Source organism: Chenopodium quinoa, unplaced genomic scaffold, assembly GCF_001683475.1.
Source record: "Chenopodium quinoa cultivar QQ74 unplaced genomic scaffold, ASM168347v1, whole genome shotgun sequence".
NCBI lineage: Eukaryota > Viridiplantae > Streptophyta > Magnoliopsida > Caryophyllales > Amaranthaceae > Chenopodium > Chenopodium quinoa.
Window position 1 is genome coordinate 3540890 of NW_018742914.1, and position 14168 is coordinate 3555057.

Here is a 14168-nt window from a genome sequence, read left to right on the forward strand (position 1 = left end):
AAATTATAGTTATTTATCAATTAAGATGTCTTTAGTTCGACTAATTCGTAATATAAACAAAAAAAAAAATCATAATTATTGGCAGGAGAAATAATAAATAGTGTGAGACTGATATAAGTTAGAACAAGTTAATAGATACGTCATTGGGAAGAAAAAATAGATAGGGATTGACTCAAGATAATGTAAAGGAAAGGAAGTGAGTAATATATTTATCAAGTGAACCCCCATCATAATCTCAGCGAAGCACATTTACCATGAACACCACTCTAAGACCAACCCAAAGCACATTTGAGAAAATTATGAATTATTTCAAGTAATCAATTGCTATCATACAATAACATAATGTTGAAACTATGAACTAATCGAAGAGATTATAAACTAATATGATCTTAAGCTATAGCAAGGGATTTAGAACTTAAAAATTGTCATGACCTTCACAAAAATAAGCTAATGTTTTAAACTACGTAGTATAATGAATGAATTGAGATAAATACTAGAAAATTGCAATTGCTTATTGCTCTAAACTAGAACATAATTATACTTGAGTAACGATAATGGCTTAACTACACAAGCTAATGTGTAAACCTTTCTTGACACAATGACACCTATATTGTTTATCAAAATCAATGAAATGGCGGTATATGATGTTCTCTTAAGACTGCAAAACATGAGACTCGTGTCCCTTTTTAATGGAAATTGTCCATATTAGATCTGCATCAGAACGAACAGATACAATATCTCCAGTCACTATGTTTGATGTACTTAACAAACCGCCAAACATCATCTCCGTGTCATCTGAAAAAATCAGAGGAAAATTGTGTTAAACAATGTAAAACATACAGACCACCGAAAGAGTATATAAACTACAGAGATAAGCAATATACACATTACACACATGTTTATCTCTTGTATCACCAGAGCTATTCAATTGTACCAACCACTCACAATTAAGGGTGTGACGGGATGTTTCAGGTCCACAGTTCAATAATAAATCATTACTGCTATACAAGGCAATCTTCGATAATTCTAAAATAAGATGTGGATCAATTCTGAACAAAGGGAGCAAATGAATTCAATAGACCTGCTTAGCACATGCTAGTCTTTAAGTTGTTAACTTCCCTACTTCCCAATAATAACTTCTCATGCATGGCAGTGTCATCTGCCGACAAAACCTGGACTACGCATGACTACCATTCATTACATAAGAATGGCACTAAAAATCATTCCTGAAGAATGACAATTACTTGACAATAGTCTGTAGTACCTTAGGCAGCAAAATTTAGTTCTATAATCTATTATAGGCATATATAAGTAGTTCACATAGATACCGAATACGGTAATTCCCAAGTAACTTCTACAGCCACTTTCGTAGAGGATAAAAGAAACAGGGGAAACATGCTGTTGGTTTAATAATATCTCTTTCCAAATAAGGCAAATTATAGTAAGCTAAGGGAGATATAAAGAGCAACATACAAAGAAAGTCTTGCATCATTATTTGAAGTTGTTACACACAACACACCCACTCAGAGCAAGTAAAAGAGAGAAAGTCTTGCATCATTATTTGAAGTTGTTACACACAAAACACCCACTCAGAGTAAGTAAAAGAGATATTCTATAATAAGGGTGATACAAAATTAAGACTTCTTACTCCATACAGAGGTCATACCATAAAACCACTTGAGCTAATACGAATAAATTTTTTTTTTTTATTGCATACAGTCATACAGAGTATCATACCATAAAACCACTTGAGCAGTTGAGCTTAGTTAAGGTGATACGAATTTAAGAGATCATAAGGTTACAAAGTTCTAATACGGGCTAATAAATTCAATTTGCAACTAAAGTAAGTTTAGCCATGGCAGATAAATTCATATAAATTCAAACTAGGTCTAATAGTTCATACAATTATATTAGATACATTCAAGCAAATCTAAGAGTTATCAAAACAGGAGGGTAAAAAAAGTCAATCAAAACCAAGAGAAAAATGAATGTAGCAAATTGATTGACATGCTATTTAGAATGAGGATCTTGATTGGGCTAAAATCAACTGAGTTATGTGAACACCTAATACGAATAGCATTTCTGCTATTTGCAAAGTTCATGGCTTCTCTCTTCAATGATGTACATTCTAATACACTTCATGTCTCATATATGGGTGCAAACAGAAGCAAATGCAAGATAAGAGGAAAGAAAAGGGAACTAAATGAGATAATATTGACCAATAAGTTAACATTTACTCAGCAAAAACTAATTACGACAATAACAGAGAAACCAAAATCCCAAAATGAACCATGCAAATAGCGCACAAACATCTACTTACTGAGGTTCCATTTCAATCCAGAGGTTGTGGTATGAAAAGCAGGCATTCCTATTGGTAATAATCCACAATGCGGCCCAACAACAGAAGTCTGAATATGGATCTCATGATGATGAGTTTTAGGGAGAAGTTGGATCAAGCAGTCATCTGAAAGAAGGATTACTCTCAAGTTAGAGAATCGATAAAGGACATTAATGTTCCCAGCTTCATGATCAAAGCGTCCACCAAGTGCTCCGGTAACAAGAATGCATAGCTGCAAAGTGAGTAAATCAACCAATCAACTCTAACTGTGGAGAAAAAGCCCCGGTATTTGACTCATTGTCCCAAGTTGATGAAATATATAAACATAGTATGTATTCTTATTGCACCTAAACAGATAAGGATGCAGGCATAGCATGATACAATGGCTTTAAACTAAACACGAGGAGGTAAATGATGCAAAGCTCAAGAGCAGTTTAACCAACTTACATCTGATTTCTCAGATTGTGGAGTCAAATTACTGAGATGTGATATACACTTGTGAAGGTCTGTGGTGTCTTGGTCATGAGATTCATTTATTGCATCACACCCCTGACAGCAAAAAAAACCGGCAACAATGTCAGCAATAAGCCAAGAGAATTATGCACATTTAAAAAAGAATGTGAGCCACATAGCTAAACATCCAAGTAGAAATCAAGTACGTAGCAGAAAAAAAAGTATTAGCTCATGTTCTCAGGCAATTGCCATAAGCAGCAGCATACTAACAGAGAAAAAAAAAATTTATTTTTTTTTTAATTAAAAAACGATCCAAAAAACAGAAATAAAAAATCCCAGACGTCTAACACAGCATCAAGAAAAACAGTAATGACTTTAAACAGCTGCAATTCTATATAAGCAGATTGTCACCATGCAAGGGAACATATTGTCACCATGTGTGTGTGTGTGTCACCGTGTGTGTTGTGTTGTGTGTGTGTGTGTGTCACCATGTGTGTTGTGTGTGTGTGTGTGTGTGTGTGTGTGTGTGTGTGTGTGTGTACAACGGGTGACATCATAAATATATACAGCAAGCCAACAAACTTTCCTAAGAGCATGTTCTTAGAATGATCCTATTGATAAAACCACTTACCAAATTTGTGTAAAAATCCAGAATATCTGCTCTGACGGAGTCCATGTCACCTTTAATTAAATCTGGTATATACCTGTAACAAATCCAAATCTTAAATCAACTTAAGGAAACAAAATCTTAAGTGGTTACAAACACAAATAAAAGATCCAAGTAACAAAATTAATCAAAATGACAGGTACATATACTATTCATTCAAAGGGTAGCTAATTCGTCAGTGCTTGTATAAACACAAAATGTTTTAGGGGTCTAGGGAATGTCTTGATCATGCAAGCACCCTAGTTATGGTTCCATTTCAGCAGCAGCACACACCACACATACACACACAAGGCAACTTCAAAGTTGATCCATAATGATTGATTTGATTCCAAATAACAGCTAAGGCCTAAATCACAGTTCTCTAATTATTCTCCCAAGGTTCAAATTTAATGATAGCAAATAGCATCTTATTGTCCTTCAACATTTTCTATCCATATCATTCCTTTAGTTCCTACGAAACTAGGACAACTCACAATATTAAACTCCAACCAATACAAACTAACAAACCATTTCGAGCATAAGTAAATCACACCCACCATATAAGTATAGCTATATGCCTAAAAGTTTCACTGTCCCATAATCATGCATCGTTTGTTCGATGGACTGATGTGGTAGTAACATGTCATTTCCTTCTTCCAAAATAAGACCCCCTCCCTTCTCTTTTTTCAATGTCATAATATACATTTTTCTACAATGCAGCTACAATATCTCAGAGATCAAACACATTGCAAAGCTTAACCTACTTGAGAGAAAAGAACCAACTTTAACCAATATCAAAGATCAATTCACATGATTTTGAACCAGAGTCTATACTAGTGTTTACTTAGAACCACTAATCCACTACTAGCTTAACTTATTTTTCATATAATTGACCGCAAGTTATTTCATGAAATACATGAGCAAGTCAAATCGCTGTAGTAATTGTTAGGCTCTTTTTTCTTCAATGCAGACAAAATGCCACATTAAGTAAATATATACACAGCTATTATATCCAATCAACCCCCAACAAACACACATTTATCACTCTAAAAACCATCGTTCACTAATAATGAGGTCATTTAAGTATGCTATTTATACTAATCAGCCTAATTGAAAGGATTAAGACATTGACAAAATAAAGTGGTCCAAGAAGCTAGTTGAAATAAGGTTTCTACTATTCTCCAAACAACCAAACATCATCTTAACCCTGTGAGCTGTTAACAGGCAAGTTCATACCAGTTTTCTTCAGATCGTATTAAATGAATTTAATTGGTAACAAAAGAAGCAGACCTTCCCACCACACCAGCAAATCAAATATTGCAATGAATATGCTTAACTTCTACGAACACGTCACATAGTCCGGGACTCTGGGTATACGGATGCCAAGCCAAGTTGGACCAAATCTTTACACCCAACTTAGAAATAAAGGAAGAACTCGTTTACATAAACAGATTCAATCCTAGGATTATTATGCCTCTTTTACAAAAATTATATAATCGGCCTCTTATTAAACTCCCTTCAATAAACTGAATTCATAAATATACAGATAGGCCACTTATTCAAATAAATGGAGTATCATAACAATTCAACCTGACATGCTACTTTAACCATTACTCAAGCCAACTAATATAGCATTCATCATTTTTATAATTAAAAACAATCAACAAACTCAACCCAGCATAATTCACCATTTAACCCACCTAAAATCAACAATAAATTACATTTAAAAAAAAAAAAAAAAAAAAAAAAAAAAAAAAAAAAAGAAGACATATTTATCATAAATAATATAAAAAAAATTCTTAGAAATGCAGAGATTAAAAAAATTAACCTTTTGCGAACATCAATGGGGTTTTCAAGAGGGAAGAATTGGGGAATTTCATCAAATAAACGATTAGCTCCTCCATCTGCACAAATTCTTAATTTTGCTGTACTATACACAAAAAAAGAAACACCCAAATCAAAAATTAAAAATAAAATAAAACCCTGAAAATTGGAGGAAGAAAACGTACCATGGTCCCATAGAAGAGGGGCAAAACGAGGAAGACGCTGGTTAAGAATAACCATGGCGTATTTTAGCGAAGAACCCGGAATTGGTGGAAGTAGAAAGGATGAAGAGTGTTGCATTACTTCCATATTATTATCACAATAAGAGAATTCAGTTGTTGGGTTTTTTGTTGTTGAATTGGAAGATCAAGGTACTGTTTGTGAGTTCGTCAATGGCTTTTGTAGAGGAGAAAGAGATGTTTGAATGAAAATGGAATAAATATGATGAGATGGCGGAATTGGTGGGACCAAGATTTGATCTTTCGTAAGTCAAAGCGATTTTACTAATTACTATGACCCCCGTGATATTGACAAAACTATGGCTAGGGGTGTTAACGTTCGGTGAGTTTAGGCTCGGCTCGAGCTCGTCGAGCTAAAAAATCAAGCACGGCTCGACCCGAGGCTCGTTCTTTAGATATCGAGTCAAGTACAAAACTTGCTAATTTTCATTAGAGCGCTGCCGGTTAATATAGCATATTAACAAAATATGTCAATATAGTGACAAAGTTGTAATTACACATGAAATTAAGCAAACAACCACAATTCATCAAAGAACAAGGATAAAATTTGGTGAATAATTACTACCTCCGTTACATATTATTTACAACAATTTGACATAAAATAGAGAGAAAAAATGTCTAATCGTTGCAAATAATATGTAATAGAGGTAGTAATAAAAATTGAAATAGTGATTGAAATCCACTAGAGCAATAACATTGTCCGGTACCAATTCAATAAACTTAATGTCCGGTAGCAATTCAATTTACACAACTTAATACAAATAAACATGCAATTAACAAAATCAATCCACAAATTATTTAACTACAAAGGGTGGCATAAACAATACCACCAACAGATAACAGTATAATCAGGTGCAAAAACAGTAAAAAAAATTATTAAACCGAGAGATACCTACTTGGAACTAGCTCGACATTCCCCAGAAGTCGCCGCAAATGCCGCCACATAAATAGAGCTCAGTCCATGTGCAACCACATAAATACGAATTGAGAAATTATAAGGCCCAATACAGGAAATGTCCAATAAGACAATAACCCCCCAAAGCATAGCGTTTTTTTTTTTTTTTTTTTTTTTTTTATTCACGAGCTTTCGATCCGAGCCAAGGTTGGCTAATCTCAAGCCGAACTCGAGTCGAGCCCACTCGAGCTATAAATTTGAGATTTGGGTGGTATTAAAATAAAATAAAAAATTAAATGGGTAGCAAATGTGACACAAGGTGTATTCGTTAGTAGCAAATGTCAAACTTTCCTTATTTTTTACAATTTTTTTTATTATTTATTGTAAAGTAGTTAAATTAGTTAATTGTCTTAGTAAGTTTTATCAAGGATTTAATTAAATTTTTTTTAAAAAATAATATTTAAAACAAATGTCACCATTAATGTTTTAACATGTGGCACATTAACCGGTTATTTACTCATGCAGTAGCCAACAGGTCATGACTTAGAGCCTATTCTCATTTACTTAATTTCAGTTCAATTCAATTTCAGCTCCAAACAATTCAGTTCAGTTCAGTTCAGTTCAGCTCCAATCAATTCAGTTCAGTTCAGCTTCTAATTTCCCTCTCTCATAAAATATTCATTACATTTCAACTTCAATCAGTTCAGTAAATGTGAACATGGCCTTAATATTGGAAGAGTGACCATAAAGTTGTCATTATTTTTGAATTAATTAAAGTTGAATTTAATATTGAAAGACCATCAAATTTCTAAGTTGTTGTTGTTGTTAAATTTTTCTTTTTTTTTTCTTTGTGCACATATGCTCAGAGAATTAGTGAAAGATTTAAAAATTAAAAAATTACACTCTGACCTCTTGGGAAAACAAATCTACTACGTATAATAAGTTAAGTTGGAGCAAAAATCTAAATAAGTTCTACAATAACCTTAGTTTTGTTAATCGTACAAGATTTGCCAATGTGTAGAGTGTTACCTTTGATTAAATTAAAAACGCATGAAATAACAATCTCTCACTCTATTTTAAAGTGTATTAAATTATTTGAACTCTTTTGAAAAAGTGTCTTTTGAACTGAACTGAACTGAACTGAGCTGAACTGAACTGAAATAAATATTTTATAAGAGAAGGAAATTAGGAGCTGAGCTGAACTGAACTGAATTTCAACGTAAGAGATCAGGCCCGAAGTGTTAAAAAACGGAGGAAGTATAAAGTAAATGTTATGTTGATCCACCAAAGGTGTCGGCAAGTCGGAAGATTCATGTATTATTAATTAAACAAAAGAATATGGAAAATAGATGAAAGATCATTGCCAATATTGACATTGTCCATTTGTCATAAATTCGTCACCAGTTATCAGTGCAATCTACACATGAACAATTTAAATAAATAAAAAAAAAAAATCTCTGTTATGAATATATGATGAGGCCGGTCCGGCCGACCGATACGGAGTAATATGTACGTAGGCCTTGGGCAGAAAATTTCTGTCCGGTTCATAACCACCTCTAAAATAGTAAAATACTCCCACCATTTTTTTTAAGCGTCCTATAAGGACATGACATGCATGTTGATGTAAAATTTGAATATATATACTCCTTCCGGTTCTTTTTACTCGCAACAATTACCATTTTTAGCCGTTACACATTACTTGCAACAAATTTTTTTTCTTTCCTTTTATGGTAGGTTTTTTTGTATGATTTTACAAAATTACCCTTACTTTTGTTTTTAAACACCCTAATTAAACTACTGATTTTATCTCCATTAACTTAAACTTTACATTAATTAACTTAATCATTTCCACCAAAATCATTCCCCTCCCAATTAAATTCATGAGCACTTTCAATTGTCAACCACCACCACCACCACCACCACTACCATACCTAGAATTTCTCTCTCTTTCTTCACCGATCTCCCCTCATTGTCGCCGCCTTCCTTTTCTTTTCTTCCATTTTCTTTTCTTTTCTTCCTTGTTGCCACCGTCCTCGTTGTGGGCTTTGTGGGTTTTGTGGGCCAACATCGGTAGTGGGCGAAATAGGTGGTGGGTCGAAATCGGGGTTGTGGGCGAAATAGGTGGTGGATTGTGGGTCGGGGGGTTGTGGGTCGAAATCGGGGGTGGTGGGCGAAAAGGTGGGTGGTGGGTCGAAATCGAGGGTTGTGATAGGTGGGTGGTGCTAGGTCGAAATCGGGGGTGGTGGGTCGAAATCGGGGGTTGTGGAGGAAATAGGTGGTGGGTTGTGGTGCAAAATCGGGGTTGTGGGTCGAAGGGGGTGGTGCTAGGTCGAAATCTGGGGCGGTGCGTCGGTGCCGGGTCGAAATCGCTGATGGGTGGTGGTGGGTTGTAGTGGGTTCTCTCTTTGCTGGTGATGGTGATAGGTGGACAGGGTGGTGGTGGTGATAGGTGGACAGGTGATGGTGTTTCGTGAATTCTAGTTTATGGGATTTCAACTTTGATTTTTTTTTTTTTATTTTTAAAGTAGGATTAACACACTTAAGTGTATGCCCTTATTTTTCATTAATATGGTTTCAATTTTTTGCCTAGGAGTCCGTTCTTCCCCTCTTTGTTGCGAGTAAAAAGAAACGGAGGGAGTATATATATAGGGATTTGCTAGAATGAGAAATAAGAAATGAGAAAAGAAATCTCCACCCTTAGATTTTAGTAACCACCAACGGCTCAGATTAGAACATTAAAAATTCACCCTACTCTTTCATCCCCCTCCCACGTTTCTATTTCAGTTCCTTTTTTTTCAATAAGCTCTTCATTCTCCTTTAATTGATCAATTGACCAAAAAATTATGTGATCGGCAAAAACGACAAAAATTGCACCTTTACAATAGTATTATCTTGCTGCTTTGACCAACAATTTCAATCACAATTGAGGTATGGACTGGTATTTGTTTTTTTTTTATTTTTTTAATAATACCTAGACTTGATAATTGTTGGCTTGAATAATTCTTGTTCGTTTGTTTGCATTTTTTTTTTATTAATATCAAATCAAGTGGTTAACTAGATAGTACATGATTTTGGGGTTTTCTTTGATTGATTATTGTCTTTGTGTGTTTATATGGAATAGGTACATACATTCAATTTTTATTTCATTAATAAAAAATGCTTAAAATTTCATACTCTGTAGTATCTAACAATAGCACACCATTAATGTATTTTTTAATTACATCATCAATTATAATATCTTTTACTTATTCGATACATGTTTATTGTTACCCTTTATGAAGGCAATCAAGGCAATGGATAATGTCAGGCCATCACTAGGAATGATATTTAATAACTTAGATGAAGGAGCAGAATTTTACAAACGGTATGCACATAATATTGGTTTTAGCGTTAGGTCTTCGACGGAGGTGAAAGATAAGAAGACTGGTTTTGTTATATGGAAATATTTTTTGTGTTCTAAAGAAGGTTATAATCAACCTACAAATCAATCTATGAATGGGGGTAAATCTAAAAGATTGAAAGAAACAAGAGAAGGGTGTGGTGCCAAAATCAAAATCAAGCGAACGGAAGAGGGTAAATATGAGATTAAGGAGTTTGTTGAGCACCATACCCATGCACTTGCAACTCCTACAAAGAGACACCTTTTGAGATCGGCAAGAAAGGTTAATTCTATGCATAAGGCTGTTTTATTCACATGTAGTCGAGCCAATATAGGACCTGCCAAAGCATATCAGTTGATTAAATATCAAGTTGGAGGATATGATAAAGTTGGATGTACGCAAAAAGACCTTCAAAATTATCAAACAAGACTTAAAATTATGATCAGTGATTATGATGCACAGATGTTTAAAGAGAATTTTGAAAGAAAAAAAGAACTTGATCCTTCTTATTATTTTGCATATGAGGTAGATGATGAATATCGGTTAAAGTATTTTTTCTAGGCTGATAGCATTGGGAGAAAAAATTATGCCACTTTCGGTGATATTGTCTCTTTTGATACGACATATGGAACAAATAAATACTCAATGATATTTGCTCCAATTACCGGAAGAAATCATCATCGACAATGCATTACATTTGGTGCTGCATTTTTGTGTGATGAGAAAACTGAATCCTTTACTTGGTTGTTTGAGAAGTTCTTAGAAGCAATGGGTGGTCATAAACCTAGATGCATAATCACCGATCAAGATCCAGCAATGAAAGCTGCAATAAAAAATATATTTGATACCTCTTCTCATCGATTTTGCATGTGGCATATTTTAAAAAAAGTTTCTGAGAAGGTAGGTGGAAGTCTTAATAGTAACGAGGATTTTCAAGATAAATTTAAATCATGTGTGTGGCAATCAGAGACTCCAGAGGAATTTGAGCATAGTTGGACACAAGTTGTTAATGAGTTTGAGCTCACAAAAAACGAGTGGTTCTCTTCTATGTACGAGATACGACACTCATGGATACCTGCATACTTCAAAGACTTGTTCTTGGCTGGTTTATTTAGAACAACTTCTATTTCTGAAAGTGAAAATTCAGTATTTGGTAGTCTTACAGATAAGTGGCTCAATTTGGTTGAATTTTGGGTTCGATATGAAAGTATTATCGACAGGCAAAGGCATAACAAAAAAAAATCTGATCATGACACATCACATTCACTTCCTATATTGAAGACAAATCATAGTATAGAAAAGCATGCAAGAGATATTTATACTCATGCAAATTTTTATGTCTTTCAAAAGGAATTTTGGTGTTCTTGTATGTATTGTGGAGTTAAGGAGACCAAAGAGGAAAATGGAAATATAATATTTGAAGTTCATGACAGTAATCCTTAGAAACCAAAGCAAAGAATTGTATCTTATAATACTTTGGACAATGTGGCTCATTGCTCATGTAAGTTATTTGAACAAGATGGCATTCCATGTCGTCATATTCTTTGTGTTTTCAAGGGCAGAGGAATTGATGCAATACCATCATATTATATTGTTCACAGATGGACTAAAAGTGCAACTTGCTCACTTATATTTGATATGGATACTGTTGTAGATGAAGGTTGTTCTCAAATTCAACTTGCTAATATAGAAATATCTGAGTTATGGAAAGATTTTCATGGTTGTGCAGAATTGGTCGGTTATGATATTGATAAAATTCGTGTTTTAAGGAATGGGATCATAGATTTAAAAAAATCTTTGCTCGAGAGTACCAATGTTTGTGTAGATAACAAGACAAATGATTTGGAAGCATATGTGGAGTCTACCATTCCAGTGAAAATTGATATTCATCCACCAAAGCATTCAATAACTAAAGGAAGTGGCAAGAGAATTCCAAGTGGGAAAGAGAAGGCTATTGAAGATAAGCAAAAGCGACAGAGACTCTGTAAATCATGTGGAAAATATGCACAACATGATAGTCGCAATTGCCCTATGAAAGAGGCTTGATTCTCTTCTTTGGTTAGTTATTCCTTATTAACAATATAATTTCTTATTTATGATATTAGCATTATTTTTTTATTTTTTTTATGTTAAACTATTTTATAACCTTTTTCCCTTACAGGTTGGTGCTTGTGATGCTTATCAAGATATAGGCACTTCAGACGGTGTTGGGTTTAATTTGGCTATTGAATGTTTGCAGAGTTATTCCATTTTTTGTCTCACATGGACATGTAATTGATTTTGTGATTGGGATTGAATGACAGATATATATTTATCTTGAATAATTATTATCTGCATTTCTATTTGGTTCAGCTCCATTTTTAGATGCTCCATTGCTATATTGATTTCAGTATACGATTAATGCAATAATGCCAAAACTATAACTCAGGAAACAACAAATTACGACAAACTGATTGTATTCCCCCATATTTTTAAATATATTATAAATGAAATTATATATTATTTATAATATTTATTTGTATTTTTCCGGAATTTAATTTCAAAATTTCAAATTATTTTTGGGGTTGATAAACGGTTTTATTACAAAGAACTTTTTATGAACCTTCCTTCTATAATTTATGTCCAACAAACAAACCAAACCCAGTTTACTTTCTTAATTGACCCATTAATTTCATGAGGCCCAATATCCCTACTTACCCTACTACCCTCTCTCCTATAAATACCCCATACATCCCCAAAAATTTCCCCACACAAAAGGTTAGTCTTATTTTCTTTCTCCTTTGTTTTATTAATTTGTGTCATTATAATTATTGATTATGGGTTTTGATTTTATTGTTTGAAACTAATTTAATTAGTATCAAATTGTATTTTGATGATTAAACTTTATAATTTCAGATTTCATAAATGTTATAATTATCAGATTTTGTAAATTTAATAACCTAGGGTTTTTAATCATTGAAAATCATGATTTTAGGGTTTTTTATGAACAATCGATTTAGGGCTTTTATAGTAATGATGTTTTGAATTTTTGGTTATTATAATACTAATTAGTTTAACTTAATCCCAGATTATTTTGAACACGTAAATTCGTGTTTTAATGTTTAGATTTTGGTTCGTTAATATTAATCCTGTTTTAATCCCGATCAGGTTCTGAACCCATCCGATTTTGACAAAAAATTAGTGTTTTCCATGTGGAAAAAATGTTTTAAGAAAGACTCACTAGTGAGCACACCCTCTCGTGGCCAAATTCAGCCTCTAAATATGATTTTCGGGCAGTTTTTGATTTTTAACGAAGTTTTTTTTATGCTTAATGTTTATAATTTGTTTTGGGTTTTGATTTTATAGTATAAAGTTTATATTTTTAGTATCAAAATCATGTTTTTATGTTTTAAACTAATAATTTCAGATTATAATTGTTGTTATAATTTTCAGATTTTATAATTTTAAAAACCTAGGGTTTCAATTTATTTAAATTGGGATTTTAGGGTTCTTATGACTAATTAAATTGGGGCTTTTGTTCCTATTGTATTTCTAATGCATAATTAACCATAAAAACATGTTTTTAATGAAGTTTTAAGGAGTTTTAATCTAAATTATATTGCTGGAAATTTGGTTAAGTATTAATTTATTATTGTTGCTTGTTTTCTAGGAAGTGATTATTTCTTAGGAGACTTTTAAGTGATTAAAAGTGGTACAAAGGATTGTTTATACGAGGTACGTACATGTCTAATTCGTTGTAAGTAGTATCATGTTTAAGTACCAAAGAAAAGAACTTAGTTTCATGATTAGAGAACACTTGGATGAAAATTGTTTGGTTATACATTTAATTAATTCATTTGCTTATGTTTATGAAACATGTTTTGGTGAATTGATTATGTTTGTATGGAATTATGGATGCAAACATGTTGAATTATATTGGATTAATTGTTTGTATGGAATGTTGATACAAGCATATTTTTATTGGATCGGTTTGTTAACCACATTTGGATTATTAAAGGATTGAAACCGAATGGTTTAAATGGAATGAATTTATTAATTATTCCACAAGGTTGTTATTTATTTTATTTTATTACTCAATCATGAATTGTTTGTATGTTGAGTAAAGGTGGATTAAGCCGAAATGGCTAGGTGAGTTGACTATGTTCAACAATTTGGATAATTTGGAAGTTTAATGGAATTAAAGGTCAACTTGTGATGTGATCACCATTGTCCTAAATAAGATTAAAAGCGAATTGATGTATGATTGTTATGTATGGTCTTCTTGATTGAGTCGGCTATTAATTAAAATTGTAATCACGTAAAGTGAAACATGGACGAGCAATAAAACTCTGGAAAGCGTGCACTTCTAGAGTATTGACAATTATGGGTTGGGGTACACGGTGGTAGCCCGTGG

At 33.1% G+C, this 14168-nt stretch overlaps 2 protein-coding genes across 4 annotated transcripts; one reads left to right on the forward strand and one right to left on the reverse strand.

Annotated features, from left to right (window-relative positions):
- Positions 1–77: 77 nt before the first annotated feature.
- Positions 78–5801, reverse strand: LOC110727895 (thiamine pyrophosphokinase 2-like). Of its 3 annotated transcripts, none has more exons than XM_021907479.1 (6): positions 5447–5540; positions 5266–5367; positions 3423–3495; positions 2786–2887; positions 2321–2570; positions 290–795 (listed from the first exon to the last, which is right to left on the reverse strand). In XM_021907479.1, exons 1-6 carry the CDS (start codon positions 5455–5457, stop codon positions 653–655), a joined length of 681 nt encoding a protein of 226 aa, XP_021763171.1. In that variant the 5' UTR covers positions 5458–5540; the 3' UTR covers positions 290–652. The 3 variants fall into 3 exon arrangements, with proteins under 3 accessions (XP_021763172.1, XP_021763171.1, XP_021763170.1); XM_021907478.1 differs by having other exon boundaries at positions 292–795; positions 5266–5362; positions 5447–5801; XM_021907480.1 differs by having other exon boundaries at positions 78–795; positions 5266–5624.
- A 4619-nt stretch (positions 5802–10420) lies between these two features.
- On the forward strand, positions 10421–11821 carry LOC110727629 (protein FAR1-RELATED SEQUENCE 5-like). The gene is made up of 2 exons (XM_021907207.1): positions 10421–11207; positions 11295–11821. Exons 1-2 carry the CDS (start codon positions 10421–10423, stop codon positions 11819–11821), a joined length of 1314 nt encoding a protein of 437 aa, XP_021762899.1.
- Positions 11822–14168: the final 2347 nt, after the last annotated feature.